This window comes from Filicampus tigris, chromosome 5, assembly GCF_054856515.1.
Source record: "Filicampus tigris isolate MCC_2025a chromosome 5, RoL_Ftig_1.0, whole genome shotgun sequence".
NCBI classification, from domain to species: domain Eukaryota; kingdom Metazoa; phylum Chordata; class Actinopteri; order Syngnathiformes; family Syngnathidae; genus Filicampus; species Filicampus tigris.
The window spans coordinates 9,151,789-9,171,500 of NC_141221.1; the positions used below are offsets into that span (position 1 = coordinate 9,151,789).

At 40.2% G+C, this 19,712-nt stretch overlaps 2 protein-coding genes across 2 annotated transcripts; both read right to left on the reverse strand.

Moving 5' to 3' along the window:
- Nucleotides 1–3,128: 3,128 nt before the first annotated feature.
- Nucleotides 3,129–7,847, reverse strand: LOC147147173 (UDP-glucuronosyltransferase 2A2-like). The gene is made up of 7 exons (XM_086030215.1): nt 7,840–7,847; nt 5,727–5,914; nt 5,420–5,568; nt 4,599–4,730; nt 4,310–4,397; nt 4,035–4,236; nt 3,129–3,707 (listed from the first exon to the last, which is right to left on the reverse strand). The coding sequence occupies exons 1-7, from the start codon at nt 7,845–7,847 to the stop codon at nt 3,422–3,424; spliced, it is 1,053 nt and encodes a 350-aa protein (XP_085886341.1). The 3' UTR covers nt 3,129–3,421.
- A 5,416-nt stretch (nt 7,848–13,263) lies between these two features.
- tal2 (T-cell acute lymphocytic leukemia 2) lies at nt 13,264–16,262 on the reverse strand. The gene is made up of 2 exons (XM_086031199.1): nt 16,159–16,262; nt 13,264–14,110 (listed from the first exon to the last, which is right to left on the reverse strand). Exon 2 carries the CDS (start codon nt 14,088–14,090, stop codon nt 13,731–13,733), a length of 360 nt encoding a protein of 119 aa, XP_085887325.1. The 5' UTR covers nt 14,091–14,110; nt 16,159–16,262; the 3' UTR covers nt 13,264–13,730.
- Nucleotides 16,263–19,712: the final 3,450 nt, after the last annotated feature.

The window sequence follows — 19,712 nt, forward strand, 5'->3', positions numbered from 1 at the left end:
GTCAGTTCAAGGATCTCTCAATAGTCTTTGGCTGCACCAAAACTCAAGTCGAAGGAACAATCAAATCACCTTTCTTTTCGCTTCAGCCGCACCCGCAACATAGCAAATAATAAACACAAGATCTCCAGCTTGGCTACAAATATTTGACACCCGTGATGTCGATGACTCAAGCGTAGAGTTATATTAATTAGTTATTAGTTAAAAGGCGTTACCTTGCCATCCAGAATTTCTTATGTGTCAAAGGGAACAATAAATCACTTCAACTCCATTAATCGATCAAACTTTGACCGCCACGCTGCGCTCACATTAGAGGTTTGGCTATTTACAGTAAGAGGGCCGTAACAATACCAAAAATTAGGATTCGATTCACATCTCAATTTCTCTCAAATTTCTGAGTTTTCAGAGATCGTCTGCGTCCGCCGTTACTGCTCGAAAAAATTCCGGGACATCCTCCGAGGGCTCATGACACCGTCACATGTATGTGACTTATACGCTCGCCCATCTCTCAAGGTTGAAAGACGCAACAGCGCTCCCGGCTCTAGTGGTAGAAACTCAGTTATGCGCTCCCGGGATAAATGGGTTAAACATTACCTCGACATTGAGAGGCTGAGATATTGAGTGTCACAGTGCCATTAGCAGGCTGCAACAGACATACTGGAGGGGTTACGGAAAGCCATAGAAGTCAAGTCAAATTTATTCATAAAGGCCTTAATTACAAGACAATCTCAAAAGGGCACAATTTATAACACAATTTCTACTGAGGTAGCGCCTCTAATATCTTTGGGTAGGGCATTCAAGAGCATTGGTACCCGAATAGAAAACTCTCAAGAGCCTGCGGACTTCTTATGGGATCTCGCAATCACTAAAAGACCAGCATTTTGTTAATGAGGGTTTCGGGATGGAACATATGGTACCACCAGGTCAACGAGATAGGTGCAAAGCCGTATAATATTTTATAGGTAATATAAAAGTAGAAAAAAATTGAAATCGCATCTCAAGTGGACCGGGAGCCAATACAAATTGGCTAGTATCGGGGTAATATGATTTAACTTAGTTTCTCGGCCTCTTCAGGAGTCTAGCTGCAGCATTTTGTACAAGCTGGAGACTTTTAATGCTAGATATCGGAAGACGAGAGGGCAAAATGTTACGTAACAAACGCATGGATTATGATTTCTGCGTCACTAGTAGAAAGAATTGGCTGAATTTTAGCAATATTGCAGGGGTGAAAAATCGCAGGTCTAGTAATATTCTTAATGTGCATTTGAAAAGACAGAGTTGAGTGAAATATAACACTCTGATTTTTTTTTGTTGAATCACTTTGGGTAAAAGTACATTTATCAAGACTCAGAGTAGTGTCCTTGAATAGGTGCCGATGACAAGCAGGGCCAATGATCAACATTAGTTAAGAAGCAAAAACGACATCCATTTTTTAATCCCTGCAAGGCATGCCTCTAGATTACAGCAATTACGCGGATTTGTTATTTCCAGCGTCATATATACTCTAATTGGGTATCATTGGCATAACAATGAAAACTGCTGTTATGTTTACGCATAATATCACCAATCATGTAGATGCTAAACTATAAAGGTCTAAGTACCCATCCCTGCGGGACTCCTGTTTCATTAGCATTGCCACTATATCAAATAAATATTTAGTGTTGTTTTTACTTAGACCAATTAATCTGGAGATTAATTAATTTTGTTTAAAATGAGTGCTTCTTCATATTTGAGCAAGTTATTGCACCACGCCCGACGGAAGACCTCAAGTTTAGTCGCACACCATTTGCGCTCAAGCTTCCTAAATGATTAATCACATGGGTTTCCTCTGTAAACCACAGGGTATACTAATCCGCTTGGGACGAGTTTTAAGTCTTAACGGTGCTACGGAGTCAAGCGCATTTAACAGAGCAGCACTGAAATCATTTGTAAGACTATCAATCGAATATAATAAGCAAAGGAAGCGGTTGCCAGAGGCAGTAGCTCAGAGAGCTCAGTGGTGGTTGAACTAATATTGCGGCTGCTATAGCTTTGATTATGGTCAGGGCGACGACAATGAGCCAGGACTTCAAATTTTACAAAGTAATGGTCAGACACAACAGTAGTCTCTGGTAATTCCATTACATTTGATAATGCTAAGCCTCGGGTTAGTACCGTATCTAAAGTATTACCATTTTTATACGTCGCTTCATCTATTGTCTGCGTGAAACCAAAAGTATCAATTATCTGAAGCTCCACGGTAAGTGGTTCCGAAGGGAGATTCATATGAATGCTAAAGTCGCCCATGATTAAGTATATTACCTGCAAGAGTTACCAAGTCAACCACAAATTCTGAAAATTCATCTTAAAAGCCAGAGTACGAGCCGGACAGTAAATAACTGCAAGATAAAATGGCAACGAGACTGGATCGTAAAACGAGAACTGCAAATGTTTTAAAGGTGTCGTAAGAGTAAGGGCTAAATTGGTGATCAGATTCGGAAATAAGGGCTACACCACCGCCGTTTTTACGAAGGCGTGCAACATGTGAACTTGCATAGTTTGGAGGCGAGGCCTTATTTAGCGGTAAAAACTGATTAGGTTTTAACCAGGTCTCGCAAAGACCAATCATGTTAAGATTATGGTCTCTAATGAGGTCATTAACTAACAGTGCTTTTCGAGGAGAGTGATATAATATTCAAAAGACAGAGTTTCAATGAAATTGGTGTATCTGATTTTATATGCTGATGAACTTTATTTTGTTAATTTTGATATTTTTTGTGTTGATAAACTATGACATTGCTTTTAACTATGACTTAGGACATGCCTGAAGTTGGAGGAGGGTGGGGATAGGCAGTAGGCGGGGTACACCCTGAACTGGTTGCCAGCCAATCGCAGTAGATTATAAATGTCAAAGTAAAAAAGCAAAAAAAATGATTGTCTTTTTTGTTGCCATTTCTAGTCAGCCAAAAAACTGTCATCTTTTAATGAGCTCAGGTGGTTGAAATGTAAATAGCCACGCCTGCGAGGCTTGTGATTGGTTACTGATTCTGCATCTCAGGTATGTGTATTTGTTTTGATTTAAATCAAAAATAATTTATTAAAGTTGTTTCTCTTCGCATTACAACAACATTTTTATTTGGTCCGTAGGATACATTGCTCACTTATCAGCCCAAAACATTAGGTACACCTGTTTTGTTGTCCGTTGCCGCCATCTGTCTGAATCTCGCGTATACTGTAATTCGACTCAGAGCAAATTGGTTTGACTGAGCGATGGCTCATAACTTGTAATGTGAAAGTACCACTGTCATCGGAAATATAATGTTTGTTATATTTTGTCACTTTTTGGCAGCTCTTGCATCGGTTTGCCTTTCTCCACGTATATCGAATGTTGTGCCTCAGTGAGTATAAAATGTACAAAGTCATAGCACAAATGCCGCCGTTTCCATTATTCAGCCTTCTTCTTTGTCTTCCTTTTGCGGCCGCAGCATCTACTCAGGCAACACCTGCACGTCTGGACGAAGAGGAGTATGGAGAGCAGGACGACGGCGAGCAGGAACCCGGCCACGTCCAGGCTGTGGTACTGGTACCAGGTGAGCTCGTGGGCTTGTACCCTCAGGTGCTTGGCGCCCTTATGTCTCATGGTGAATTCGATCCAGAACACTGCTTCATCCAGGGCGCTCATGGGTCGGTCGTGGTGGATGACAGACAGACGCATGGCGTTTTCCTTGTACCTGTTGTAGACATGGTGTGTGTGGGGGGGGGGGGGGGGGGGGGGGGACGGGTTTGATGGAAAAGTGACTTTTTAAATGCTGTCAGCGTACATTCTTTTAATTTAATTTTTGTAAGCTACTTTTGTTTTCTCTGCTTTGCTTTTGAATGTTAACTGTTGTGTTTGTAAATTATTGTCGGTGTCGTGTATCTGCTTGTGTGAAGCACATTGAGTTGCCATGTGTATGAAATGTGCTATATAAATAAAACTGCCTTGCCTTGCAAGTGTAAAAAGAAATCAAATCTGGTAAGAGTAAACTGTAAAAACCCTAGGGAGTTAAAAAACGTACGTCTTGATGGCGCGGCTGAGGTCCTCAGATGACATGAAGTTGAAGTCCACTGTGACGGCGGCACACCTGGCCTTAATGCGCACCATGTTGTCGGGCTGGTCAGCAAACATGGGAATGCCCACCATGGGTACACCGTGGTAGATGGCCTCGTAAATGCCGTTGGTGCCCCCATGAGTGATGAAGGCTCGCGTTTTGGGATGACCTGGATGGGTGCAGGGTTGAGCGCGTAATAATTTGCCTGATCAAGTGCGTAAAAAATGGCGGGTACGACTAACCCAGTAGGTCATTCTGAGGGATCCAGTCATATATTCTTGTGTTGGGGCCTAAGTTAGCTGGTTTTTCTCCGCTATACCGCCAAACCACCTACAAACAATGGTTAAAAGACAGTTTATCTCAAGTTGGGTAAATTAGATCAGTGGTTCCAAACTGGGGTCCACGAGCCGTTGCGTGAGCTCAGCCAAAAAATATTTGCCATGCATTATTTTTTTCTGACAATTGAATAGATCGATACATAAAGATTCTTGTTCTTATCATGCAGGTGTGCGTTTTCAAGGTCAGTCCAACCTTTTGGGGGATCTGAGCAAGGCCTGAAGCGATCATGTTGGCCTTGTCGCTGCTGACGTTCTTGACCATGGAGCCCAGAGTGAAGACCACAATGCCGTCATCGCCTGAACTCTGCACAAACTCTTCCCTGTCCTGAATAGAAGAAGAAAACTAAAGAGCGGAACCTCAAAGGTTAAACACAGTGCACACAATTATTTTCAATGGGATTCGTAATTTTTTCAAGCCGAACCAAACTGTAATCCTCTGTCGGTCAGCCCATCAAGTTATTTTAACCGTGATTCCGTCAGTAAATTTCAAAGGTCCGCCAGTCTGTCACTTGTCAATCCGGGGGAAAAAAAAGGTCCAACAGATGAAACAATCCATCCATCTATTATCTGAACCTATTTGATTAAAATGTTAAATCCGTTACTTGAAAATGTTTGCTATTTGTGGCTGGGTTCAGTCCCAATTCCCACTGTAGCACATCAATGCCAGCTTGACGTCATTGAAATACTGTACATGGATTTCCTAATAATACAAATCGTTAGCTTCATAGCTTATGAATGTGTGCACATTTGCGCTCTTCCATCATCTTAAACACAGCCCTGTCGGACTTGTGTCACTCGAAAAAAACAAAATTTAATATCTGTATTAAATCAGAATTGGATTTAGACCTGCAGTGTTAATCCCACCTAAAACACAATACAACATGCTAGGAACAAAATAGTCGGTGTGAGTTTAAGACTCCGGAGATTTGCAGGTAAAACACATTTTTTGTGAGTTTCAAATGGTCCTACCTGATGGGGACTGTACGAAGAAAACCTTATCAGCCCTTGACCTACCTCTGGTAAAGCTTTGGCGGGTCTGCAGTGGATCCCGCCAACAAACTTGAAGTTTGGCAGGAAAGGACGAGGATAGTCAAAATCCCAGTAAGTCCTTATCAGCCAGATGTCTGCCCTGCCTACTAACTCACAGGCACTGGTGGGCTTGCCTGTCAACAAAAAGACAAAAACGTTCAGTTGTGGCACTCTCTCATGCAAATACGCATGCCGTAAAAACTGGGTGAATAGAGAAAAAACAAAAGAAATGGTTCCCATATTCATTAAATTAGACATGGATGGACTTGAGTTTTTGTAGTGCGCCCCTTACCTTTGAACTCTGTGTAGTATTTATGTTGATCCAGTGGCTGGCCTCGGTGTACCACACCAAGATGCGCCCGCCGTTGGCGCCCGCCGCCGCGCCGAGCAGCAGCACTAGGGCACAAAACGGGACCCTCTCGCCTGGCATTGTCGTGGCAGTGTGGAGTGTTGGCGCGACCCCAAAGCCTTTTAAACAAGCTACTCGTGGAAAATGAATCATTAACTAGACTAATCTGAACTGTGCCTTGGAGTTGGACTCATAACAAGGGCTTACATTACAAGTAAAAGGTGATGACTGTCAAGGTTCATATCGGGCCAGATCACGGATCTCGCAAGAGTCTTTGGCTGCACCAAAACTCAAGTCGAAGGAACAATCAAATGACCTTTCTTTTCGCTTCAGCCACACCTGGAATATAGCAAATAATAAACACAAGCTCCTTGGCACGGCTTTAAACATGTGGACCCCGTGACGTTGATGACTCAAGAGTAAAATTATCTTCATTATTAGTTAAAAGGCGGTAGAGTGCCATCCAGAATTTCTTATGTTTCAAAGGGAACAATAATGCCGCAGCCACATTTGGCTATTTACAGCAATAGGGCTGTAACAATACCAAAAATCACGTCTCAATTTTGATGGAAGATTTTTCTCTTTTCCTGCATCCTGTTAAAATGGACATGTCTATCCAAAGTATGGATAAAGCCAATGGGAAATGGAGTGCACTTCTCGGGGGCTTTTATCTCCACCATATGTTAAGTGTGTAAAGTAATGTATGGATCAAACTGTTGTCAGACGATTTTTAGGACCTGTTAAAATACATTTTCACCGGGATGCATGCGCTTGCAAAAATTGGTGACATTTTGAAAAGTCATTTAATTGCAACCACCAACCCCAACCCATATTGTGATTGCTAGTCATTTTTGAGATTTTTTTTTTTTTTTTTTCTCACCTTCCCATCTATTTTGGGTAGACCGTTTATCTACCTCAATTATAGTTGTTAATTTACTAAACACTTTGACTTGCAGTCTTTCAAGCGTTCACTATGACAACTTCACAAATTCTAGCAAACAAGTGTGGGGTAGACATACTTTCATTAATCAGATTACAGCAGTAATGCAAACAATTTTGTGGCTATCACTTCAACTTTTCATGTTTCATGAAACAAAATGGCATATGGACTGACTTCAACACCAAACCTATTATATGTATATTTATCTATATAAAAAGACCACCGGCCAACCAAAATGAAGTTTTTTCCCCCCCCCTATATTGCAGCCTTTGCAATTTGAAAATGTCATTCTCCTTCATTGCGATGGCAATTTGAATTTGATTAATTATTCAGTCTTAGTTTAGGCATTCTCATGAGTCAAACCTGGGCAGCTGATTTCAGAGCATTGCGGAGGTCATAGGGGTATGCGCGGTGTGAATGAGTGAGGGCGGAGTGCTCTGAGTTTGAGGGGGTGGCGGGGCAGTGGCGGGCCGTGCCTTCGGCAGGCGTTGTTGTTTTTACTGAAGTGTCACCTCAAGCTAAAGAGGGGTTCCTTCTTAAAGCTTCCTCCATCCTCCCCCTCATTAACATTGCAGATTTCGTTTTTAGCGCTGCATTCAGGAGTGTGTGGAAAAACAATCCACATTGAAATATCGTAATCCCATGCTGTTTGCGGGGAATAGGGAATGAGGGAATGAGCCCCGCTCTAAATAGCCAGAAAAACATGAACTGATGCCCTCACCAAAACATTTAGAAATGGCTTTTGCAGTCATTTATAGCGCAGGCATGATCGAAAAATAAATACTTAACTCGGCGAGTACCACCATCATGACCAAAATTAAAGTACTGTCGCCTACTAGGCCTAAGTGTTCATTGAAAATGAGAAAAAGATTTTATTTTGGAAAAGTAAATTTAACATTACTGTAAGCCACTGTAACACAGTTTGTGCCTTAACACTGTGCTTAATGTTACAAAATTGTAAAGAAAAAAAAAAAAAAAAATCAAATTGAAATGTATAGCATATGTCAAATAATAACGGGACTGTACTTCGGCAGTGATCGTTTCATATCCTGTATAACTAGAGGGACGCTGCGTACAAAAACATTCAATTTGTCTAAATGAAGTTAGTCAACTTACTGGAACATAGTTCCTGACACCAAGATGCCCCAAAATGGTGGCAAAGCAATACTTTTTTTTTTTTTTTTCCTGAATTAACCTCTGCAATTCACTTCAACATATTTCTTTGGTAGATGCTGCCAAAATTGGCCTGTTACTTATATAGACGGGCAACACCTTATTAGATCAAATACACCTTCAATATATGAGTCTCAACTTTTCTGTGCGAAACACGCCTCGAAATCTTCCTTGACATTCCTCCCTTGGCCGCTTCCCCTTGCCGCCGGACCGAGGGGTTACAGCATTTTGCTTTTTGAAGTAGACATTTGCATAATCAGATTAGGACGTGTGATTGTCAACCGCCTCCGCCATCACGGGGTGCTCCAGAGGAAAGAGGGTCTTGTCCAGCCCAACAATGGACCACTACTCCTACCCAGGCCACCCCATCACCCTCCCAGCAATCCTGTGCACCTGCATCCCACCCAGCCGCCCGGCTCGCGGGTCGGAGGAGGAGGAGGACGAAGGAGGTCGTCGGGAGCGTGCGAGGAGGAGTGGGGGCTCGGGTCGAGATGGGATATTTAAACGCGGCGAGTGTGAATTGGCTTTGAGGGGATAAAGAGCTCAGGGGCCTATCGGCTGGTGCCCAAAAACTCCAGAAATTCTTTTCTCCGCCGGGAGAGCGAGGGGGCTGCCTGCACTGATCTGGCCCATTGTGATAACGGATTCAGGCGGCGTGCACGACGCTGATAAGGAAAAAGCGCTCTCAATAGACGATTACCCGCACGCACACTTGGGAGAGAATAGTCAATCAGGCGCTGGGTGGAGGCAACCCAGACACATTTTCATTATTTTCAGTGTTTTGCTGTTGTTGCTAATGTGTGCACGCTGTAAATAAAGTGCATTGGCGTAATGCTTCAAAACCTGATAATGTTAAAAACAGCACTACAGTGAACAGAGGAAGCGGTGCCTCCTCTGAAAATGGTCCTTTTAATAGTTTAAAATGTAAATATACAACAAACAAACATTTATCCATCCATCCATTATCTGTACCGCTTCTCCTCACAAGGGTCACGGGGCGTGCTGGAGCCTATCCCAGCTGTCTTTGGGCAGTAGGCGGGGGACACCCTGAACTGGTTGCCAGCCAATCGCAGGGCACACAGAGACAAACATCCGCACTCACAATCACACCTAGGGGCAATTTAGAGTATCCAATCAACTTACCATGCATGTTTTTGGAATGTGGGAGGAAACCGGAGTGCCCGGAGAAAACCCACGCAGGCACGGGGAGAACATGCAAACTCCACACAGGGAGGCCGGAGCCGGGATCGAACCCACGACCTCTGAACTGTGAGGCGGACGTGCTAACCAGTCGACCACCGTGCCAAACATTTATTTATTTATTTATTTATTTATTTTTTATTTTTTATTTTTTTTTTTGCACTAGCGATCTAGGTTAAACTTTAAAAGACTCCTTTGCAAGATTGAGACCAGAGAGACAAAGATTGTCCTTGGCACTGATTCCTATTTAGAGAGGCACGGGGCAAAGGTTTAATTTTTATTTTATTTTTTTATATTGTTTAAGCCACTGCGACATGCATGGTTTGAAAATTAACACTGTGCTTAAATATTTGAAAAAGAAAAAAACTGTACTAAAATAATAATTTCATTAAACTGTACAATGACCCCTGGGCTGTGAATCACGAAAATCTGTGTATAATTGACGCCCATTAGGGGGGATTTTTTATTCTTTTTTAGATTAAAAAAAAATATTGACATAACAGGGATAAACATCCAATAAGCGTTTTCCATGAAAAATTGGGTTTGACTGCCCCCAGTCAACCCCCTCCCCCAAAAAAAACAAACGATTCAGGCAGCATTGTATAGTCATGCTAGCAAACACAAAATACAGTAGCACCTTGTATTTTCCAGACTATAAGCACACCCCCTCTATTTTTTTTTTTTTTAGATAATGAAAAAAACATATATAAGCCGCACCTTTTATATAGAAGCACCTATCTATGTTGAAAAATAAAATATTTACTGCATTTACAGAATGATTTTGAACTGTAAATGTACATGGTACTATGTACTTGAGCAGATTCTTTCCTAACAGTGCCTTTTAACATGGCAGCAACTTTGCTGATCAAAATGGAACAGAACCAAGAGAAAATAAACAATCCTTATCTTCATTTCACTGCCGCTGCCACTCCAGTTTGTCAGTTATTGTCCACCTTTTATTGCTGTACTTCCGCATACCACCTAATTCATAACTTAGTGCATGGCACCCTCGCCTTTTCAACTCCTCCACCTGCAGTCACATCCTGTTAATGGCGATTATATTGTATTGTAATTCCGGTTAAAGCGCCCCGAGCGGTGAAAGAAAAATCCACAGATTAGCCGCACCTTTATATCAGCTGCAAGGTTCAAAACCTTGGAAAAAAGTAGCGTCTTATTAGAAAATACGTTGTGTGTGTATATATGTATGCATGTATGTGTATACGTTTTACAACTGCTATATAGATGCTAGTTTTATTAGCTCACCTATGGCATTTCCATTTATGTGTTAGCATTAAGCTAGTAGATTTAAATACTCAACATGTAATTATTTTGTTTTAAGTTCAGATTGACTAAACTAAACTTCAGCTGGGAGTGGCCATCGTCTTTTTGGGAAGAATCGTTCACCATCTGCCTGGTTGTTGTGATGTTTGCCGCCACCGTAGCTAAGTGTATGTAACAAAATGTTTTGCCCGCAACTCAAGACAATAAATCGACGGACCAACGACTTGTATCTCGAAAAACGGTCCATTGTAAATTCCCGATACAAAACCAATAGGACACATTATGTTCTTTAAGTTCCAACAAATGACTATGCTATTAACTGCGCTAGCAAAAAGTGTCACAGTGCTTGTCTTAACATGCAAAATCTGTTCTCTTACTATGTCGCCGACTGTAGCTTAGCATTGTAGGACATTAGCTCAGCTCACCGTGAAGAGGCAAACGCGTCTAAACACACGCAAGACGACCGTGGCATTTTCCGTGATTTGTGCATTGTTTTGGCTGCGCCACAAAGAGTCAGCTGCCAGATTTCTCAAGCCGGACGGTGTGTCCAGCTGCTCCCTTTAACACGCCATTAGGACCGCTTTAATAGCACTAACTGTTTACTCTTGAGCTCAGTCGTCGTCGGCTGCCTTTTTAGAGGAAGGCCTCAATGGACCGCCGCCGTGCAGTTTACGACTGCACCCAGGAGATCCAATATAAGAGCTGGATCAAAAAATCTCTTTGATTCGGTCGATTCTTGCAGTCATCCTACACTATATGATCATTTGCTCCGTATCATAGACAACAACTTTCAATAATGACTTATGGCTAGTTGCTGAATAACTTTACATTTATAGTATTGTATTTATTTAATTCATCGTTGTATTCAATTATTTCTTTTGAGTATATTAATGAATAGTAAAAATACCAAACTCAATTGTAATTGTAAAATGAAAGTGCAACACCTAAAAATTAAGAGAAAATGTTGAGTAAGCTTTTCTTGCATATTCGTTAATTCATGTTAATTTCTTTTTAGTAAATCCATTGTTTTATATTCTTGATGAAACGATGATTTCTTTATGATTCAGAATCATTATGGTTGGTTGTTTTTACTTTATTATTTTGTCATTGTATGGAAAATACAATACACCATCTAAATTCAAAATTAGTAGCTAGTTGAGAGGAAATACAATCTTTTTCTCTTTTTTTCAAAAATTGTGGCAAGTTGTAAGCTGTGCAATACTTATTTTTGGGGTAAAAGTGTGATCGGATTTAAAACTATTGACATTGTAAATAGAAAGTACAATGGCTAAAAAATGTATCTAGCAGTTGTTAGATTTCTTTTAAAATTTATTGGAGTTCACATGTATTAAATCATGTAATATTTTTAGAAAATTAATTTCAGGTAAAATTGCTATAATATAATCAACATATTTTTATTGTACAAGATACAGTATTAAAAAAATAAAACATTTTGGTGTTTATGTATTAGACAAATTTAAAGATATAAATTATTGAACGTAATGATATTCATGTAACTTTTATTCTCTTGTTACAAACTTTAGCGACCCCTGGAAATTTGGAGAAAGAAAAAAAAGATCCTGTCACCACATTTGGTGGACACGTCTATCATAACAGGATGCACAAAAATGTCTCAAGGGACCCATGCTTGAAATTGAACAGGCCATTTTATTTTCAAGCAACTATTTTGGGCAAATTGCCGGGCTTGTACTTTGAACTCCTGCTATTCCTCCAAATGAGACCCTCTCATAAGCAGGTATCCTGGACAGATAAGTGATGAATTATTATTAAATTCCTCCTTTCTCTTCAAATGGTAAAAACCTCAAGAGCTAGCACAAATTGAAAGAGTCTACATTAAAGGACTTCAATGATACAGCAAACCCCCATTTATCATCCGGAGGGTCACAGGAGGGTTAAATGCTTGGTAACCCGGGGCCACTGAGCCATTAAAGTGAGCCGTACTCCTGCACGTTTGCTCAACTAGACAGCGCTTGACTCCAGGGTGACTTTCGGGGTTACAAGTTAAGCTGCCCCTATTCAGGCCTGTGGTCAGTGGTCAGCTTTGTGTCCGTCACATTGTGCCGACTTGCTGGCCTGGTTGCGCACAAACAAAAGGAGTTGAGCACGCTTAACTTTAAGCTTAGTTCCAGTTCTATCATTACACCATCTGATAAGAATAAGAATAAGAATAAGAATGCCTTTATTGATCCCACAGTGGGGAAATTTTCATTGTTACAGTAGCAAAAATATAGGTCACACAGGGGCGATACTTGTGCATCTTATTACTCTAATGGATTATTTTATTTTTATTAGTAGTTGTATTTGTTTGGGAATGTACATCTTTTTGTTAAACAATATAACTTAGTTGGAAAATACTCTTATGTTTGAATCCCAGCCTTGCTGCACAGTCTGAAGAAAGACTGTGAATGAGAGGTATTCGAGAGTTGCTCGTTTCTTTAATCTATGAACAGTTTTGAATATTATCTTTATATAAAGTAAGACACAGACCCTCGGGTCTCCCTGTTTTCGGTTTAAAATGTTGCACAATGCTAAAAGTCTCACGCCTGCTAAGATTAACTGGGTTTGGCTTCTATTAACCAAATATGCCTGTTTCACCCAAACCCAAGCAAGGGCAGCAAAATATGGTCCGCACTTTGTTGTAAATTATTGTAAATCCTACACCACGGCTTGCTAATTGCTGATGCCTTCTAAAATTGCCTTGGTTTGACTTCGCTTAATAAAGGTTATGGTTTAATTGGAGACCCCTGTCCCCCAACCCACCCCTGCACAAAGTCCAAACTAAACCTGTCCCCTGCCCAATTAAAAAAAAACACCATTATGCTAAACGCTAATGCTAGCTACTTTTGAGGGACCGCTAAGCAAAAATTCCTCATCAACAAACAGTTTATTTAATAAATAGTTCAAATAAATAATATTTTTCACAAACAAGAGAAGAAATAAATTCCCAAAAGAGGTATCGGATGCTAATTGTAATAATTAGCGTCACGGTCAACAATCAAAAACATCAATCTTTGGCGAGATGAGTTGCAAACTGTACAAAAATTAGTCCTAACATCTTCAACAACAACAACAAAAAACAACAACAGTGCAGTCTCGTCAGTCGAGGTGAAAAAAAAGAGATTGAAAAGTGCTTTCTTGAGGCGGTCACGGAGATAAATCTCTCTTTGTAGACAACTCGCCTCTTTTTGTAGACAACACAAATACCTAACAGGGGACTAATAAAATATCCATGCACAATACAAACACAATGCTGCTCATGTGCAGTCCTCACAGGTAGAAGGTCAGACCCGAAAAAAGTGTGTCTGAAAGTCCGTTTCCGGCCGGCCGTGGTCCTACCAGGGCTCCGAGCTGCCGCAGCTGGACCCGGGTGACGAGGGCGCCTCGGTGTCACTGGCCAGCGTCCAAGGACGGGAGGGCGAGCGCAGCTGCTCCATGTTGCCGCGTAGTAGCGTGAGTAGGGCGGCTGGGGCGTGGTGGTGCCCGCCGCCGCCGCCGCTGTCGCCACCACCCTGGCTCTCCAGCAGGCGCGCCAGGAAGTCGATGTAGCGCATGGCCAGCCGCAGGATCTCGTTCTTGCTCAGCTTCTTCTCGGGCGGGTGCGTGGGGATGAGCTTGCGCAGCTCGGAGAAGGCGCTGTTGACGTTGTGCTGGCGCCAGCGCTCGCGCGTGTTGGTGAACACTTTCCTGGTCATGGCGGAGGAAGTGGGGAGACCTGTGCAAAAATGAGAAGAGATGTTTGGTCTATCAATTAAATCAAATTTGAGGATAGAAAGGAGCCTTTCAGTAGGAAAAAATTGGATTAAGGCACTTTATGCCGCTACTTTGGCACCGTCTTGTGGCATCTTGATGACAAGGAACTGTTAAAGTCAGGGGGAGGAGCTTTGTCAGTCCACAGCCCTGTCTAATAGAAAAAGTAATGCTTTACCGCCATCTTTTGGCATTATTAAAAGCATTTTTATAAAAATCTGCTGATTTTTGCCGATTTCGAAAAGATTTCATATCGGCTAGCCGACTGATATAGTAAGTATACTGAATTTTCAAAAATGTACATAGAAAGCATCTGCATTAAAAGCATTCCAAGATGGTGGACGCTCGTGTTTAATGATGGCGATCTCATACGTTTCTGAAGCACTGTACAGCGTACAATTGAAATGTACTAGGCCAGGCCGCTAAAACGTGACCAAATAATAATGTCTCGTGAAGCATCGTGGCTCATTAGCCAAGCTTGTTTTGGAACATGTTTATGATCAGAAATGGCTTTGAATTTGAGTGTAGAAAGGGCATTTCACTTGGAAAGTCTTAATGTTTCTGGGGGAAAAAAACGCAAAAACAAAGCATGCAGGATATTTGAGAAAATTACTTGATAACTTGTTTTGATAATTTTCACTTTTGTTATTGTATTACAAATATTATATGGTCATTTACTTCTTTATTACAAAAAATAAAACCTCCAAAGCTGAACAGCCTGAAAGTTGTACGATTTAAAGATATGTGATTAGTTTTACTTTATTTTAGTCTTATTAAACAGAAGTAAACCTTGCTTTTATCATGGAGTCCTAAAATATTTGCTTCATTGAGTGCTTCATTAAATGCTCATTGAGTCCTACCACTTATTAATCACTGACATATATTGCTAAAAATACATTTAAAATCAGCAAAAAGTATTATTTCATCATAAAATAAACTATATTGCATAAAACAAAAGCATTAGTAAATTACAATTCAATGAAGTAGTTTAATGAAAAAAATAGCATTATCATTTTTCATATTTAAAATAAACTATTTTATATAAATATAAAAATATTAGTAAACCAAATATTTCATTGAATACATTATTAATCAGATATGATTAAGAGTAACTATTTTAAATAATCCGATTTTAAATAATACTATAGTATACTATCGTACAGTATTAGTATCATGAACATTTTTACATATTTATACACATATATATAATTCAATAATTGGTTAGTTACCCTCATCTACAAAAAAACTATATGTGTAATTAATCGGTCCTGTAGTATAACAATGACGGAATTTGACCTTGTCAGTGTAAATGTCATTGAATTTGTCATTCGGCCATTGAGAACTGCAATTTTGTCATTTTAAGTGCAGAAATGAATTGCAAGAAGGCAACTTTTTTAGCTGAATACTGGTCAAAGTCAAGATTTGGTTTCACGTTTGACATATTGGGGGCAGCCCTTTATTGCACTTAGCATATTTCCTGATTCATCAGGGCAACACTTAGATTCAGTAAGGAAGTAGTGCTTTAGCTTGGATCCGAATACATCTCCATGTTAGTGTAAGTCAATGCCATTTATCACCAGATTTTGATACAATATCGAGAGTGGACAGGAAGCCAGATGTATTTTTTTTAACTCATCCAGAAATAAAGTAGAGTTTTGAGGCACATTTGGACTGAGACCATTATTGCGCTAAACTTTTTATTTTCTTCTAATCGCAGTATGTTTTTTGTTTTGTTTTTTTAGGTAACCTAAATAATATCAGGAATCTAATGACGTGTCCTTATATCGCCAAATCAAAATAATTATACTTGGCCAAATCTGAGGAAAACACCATTTCTGTAAAAATAAGTATCCAGCAGAAGTAACCATCGCCATATCACCCCCCTTGACTTTATTGCAGCCATAAAACTTGAAATCATTCCTCATGCAAAATGACAAAAATAGAATCGACCCACGCTAGTTGTCAGTGGCTGGATAGAATTCAACATTTTCTTCAAGGCAAAATGATCCTTACCTTGTTGTCAAAGTTGTTCTCTGTGGGTCATGAGCATGAGAGTGGAGGGAGGAGCCGGCTATCGACACGCACACAGAAAACCACACTGCCGCATGATCGCTTCTGACATTTTATAGTGGGCTTTTGTATGACGTGGTCATTGTGTGAGCCGGGGGAGGAGGCTGTGGGTGGGAGGGGGTGGGGGGGGGCGTCGTCAACGCCCCCCTATTAACCCCCTCACCGTCCCATCTCACCGCCCATCTATTATGACCACAATGAGGCATCTTCCTCATCATCATCACTTATCGCTGTGTGAACACTCACAAGCAAGCATTCTCACTCACCAACTCTCCTCCCCCGATAATTGATATTTTCATGATAATTATTATTATTTAATAGTGATGCCGTCCCTGGACATTTCTCAGAATGATATTAGACTTATTTGCAAACGAGAGTCAGGTTGAGCTCATATTAAGCAATGATGCCATGGCATAATGTATTTTTGTGAACTCTTTACCTGCAAATAATATTTAAAATACTTTTATTTTCTTGGAGTTCGGAATCATTTTTAAATTGGAACAAAAATCTGATGTTAACTACTAATGTTGCCAAATTTTCTGAATTTTGGCTTGATTTTCTCATGAAACACGATTTACATATAGAAGGCTCTCTGCGATAATGATTGCCATCTTTTATGATATTGCATCAAAAATTAAAGGATACTGTCAGGATGTTCTTGAAAAGACCGATACAGCCTCATCAAAGTTATATCATAAAGTGAATACCAAAGTCACAACCAACGTTTTGTTCGCACTTTTTTAAAAATGTAAGAAAAAAAATGTTATGTTTCAAAAACTAGAGCCAATTCAGAAAACACAATGTATTTTTTGGATTCAGCGACATCAAAAACACTCAAACTGTTGAAACATTCCGTTAATTTACATCATAAAGCCAACAATTATCCTAAATATTTGTATCTGTGATTTTTGATATCTTTCATTTCTTATTGCTTCTTTTCCAAGAACATGCATTTAAAAGTGATGTCCTCATGGCATATGTTTTTAAAATCTGATTTTTTTCAAACATAGTTAATTGAAATTTTTTTAATTATTTTTTTTGAAAGTCGATTTGTCTCTCAGTTCTAAAGTCCAATAAACATGGACAAAGTAATGTAAACCAGTCAACTGTAATTCTGTAACTGTAATTCATATATTTATTGTTGTAAGCATTAAGGGACAAAAAAGGAAATTATTTTATTCACTTTGTATTTTTTTAATTAATGATTCATCGGAATTTTACTCTGCTAAATATTGGAATCAGCAATATGAATATTTAATTCAATGATTTAATAGCATCCATAATGATAATAATTCAAACTATTAATTCATAAATTTGGAACCAAAAACAAATTAAAAAAAAATGTATGATCACATCTGAAAAATTTGTAGACGTTTCGGTTAGTCATATCTATCTTTCATGCAGTTAGAAATACAAGCAATTTATGAATACATTTTAGACATTTTTTGATATTTTTTTTTTACATCTTACCTTATCAAACACAACACACTGAGTGTCCAATCAAATTGCTTTGATGTTGTAAGAGGTGCATTTGCTTTGTAGTTTGAGGTTGCTGCGATATGCTTAGCATCTGTTTTCGGCTCTTTCACCACATCTAACCGTAACCCTAAAATATTGGGACATTTGCTGCAATGATGTCAAAGAATTGACAAAAGATCAAAGTCTTCCACTGTTTTTTTTTTGTGTTTTTTTTTTTTTTCAGTGTAAACTGAGACGTCGTTCTCTCTCGTCGTACCGCAGTGGACATGTCGGACAACCCACCGTTGCAAACACCATTAGGCTAGTTAACATGGCCGCGAGCCACGTTTGAATCCGACCCGATTTGCCCACAAAAGGTAAAAGTAGCACATCTAGATTGACAGGTGAACAATATGCGTTTTGTGCGCTGCTCTGGTAATCTTGTCCAGGCCCGCACATAAATTAGCCAGGAAATGCTTGTCCACGCTTACTAAAAAAACAGCCCTGATTTAACCAATTTTACTTCTTTCTTTTTTTTTACACCCTTCAAGTGTTGTTTCAAAGACGCAGCCTTCCGTGAGACTCTCTGTATGGAGTAGGAATTAGCATAATCCGATTAGGGGGCCGGGATTAGCCCCATCAGGCCCGTTTTTTTTCTGAATCAGCCATTCATGGGCGGCGCCCTCGCGGCCAAGAGGCTGCACCTGCAGGCCCGACGCCATCGCGCTGACCTTCTTCACGCCGCTAAACTGCAAATATTTGAGCGACTTGTTATTGTATCCCATCACGCCAAGACATTGGACTCGTCCACTGTCTGTTCAATATTTTGTGCTTGTGGTGCCTTGAGATACGAGTGACTTCATTGACAAGATTTTCAAGATAAGCCATTGTTTGGCCATTTTTTTGCTGTGACGTGTGTGGTGGCAGTGACTCTGCTCAATTCATTTCACAAGCAGCAGTTTCTCAGAAAAGATTAGTCCCAAAAATCTCAGAAAAACAGGCTTCAAGTTATTTCCACTCACAGTTCAAATTTACTAAACATAAAATGGACAATTGCAGTTTGTGTATTTAAATCAACAACAGATCTTAGATTTTCAGTTCGCTATCTTAATGCTAATGTTAACAAATAATGCAAAATTCCCTTGATGTGCTAGCTCTAAATAGCTGTGTTACGGCATTACAAACAACCCTTAAAATGGAAGTCAACCCAAACACATTTTTTTCAAGAATATGTTCTATGCAAGCCCACTAGTTGAAACAAGGCATTCTGATCAATATTGCGTTTGTGGAATAAGAGTTAATCCACCAGTTTTTAGCCATCTCTAGGGGCGGCCATTTTGTCACTTCAGTCGACTGAAAATGACATCAGTTACTCATGGCTCAGTCACGGCTAACCTGTTTTCTGAAGCTGAGTCGTGATTGGTCGTTACCTGAGCCATGAGTAGCTGTGATGTCATTTTCAGTCGACAGAAGTGACAAAATGGCCGCCCCCAGAGATGGCTAAAAACTGGTGCTTAACTCATATTCCACAAACGCACTATTAATCAGAATGCCGTGCTTCAGCTAGTGGGCCTGCTGGGAGCATATTCTTGAAAAAAACATGTTTGGGTTTATTTCCTTTTTCAACAGACAATATAACAGAACTCCCAGTCGTATTCTTTATCCTCTGCAAAGAGTGACTGTTAGTTCCGTATTGAGAATGTATGTATAGTTGTTCTCCATTCGGAAAATATTCCCCTTCAAAAAGTGAAGCGCTGTTTTCCCACATTTACAGCCGTATTCTGATTTGGGCTGAACCCAGTTTTTCCCCAACCCAATCCATCACCTGTACGTGCAACACAGGTTGATGGATGCTGGTGGACACTTTAACTGCGGCTGCAATCGCCGATAACAAGGCGACCTTTACACAGGCGGCCCCTTTCCCACCGTACAATCAGCGCGCCATTACACCCGCTGTTTACCCACCGATCCTTTAACGCAGCTCTTCGGACACGCCCCCCCCCCCTCTCACTGCCTTTGTCCCCCCTGCGCCATTAAAC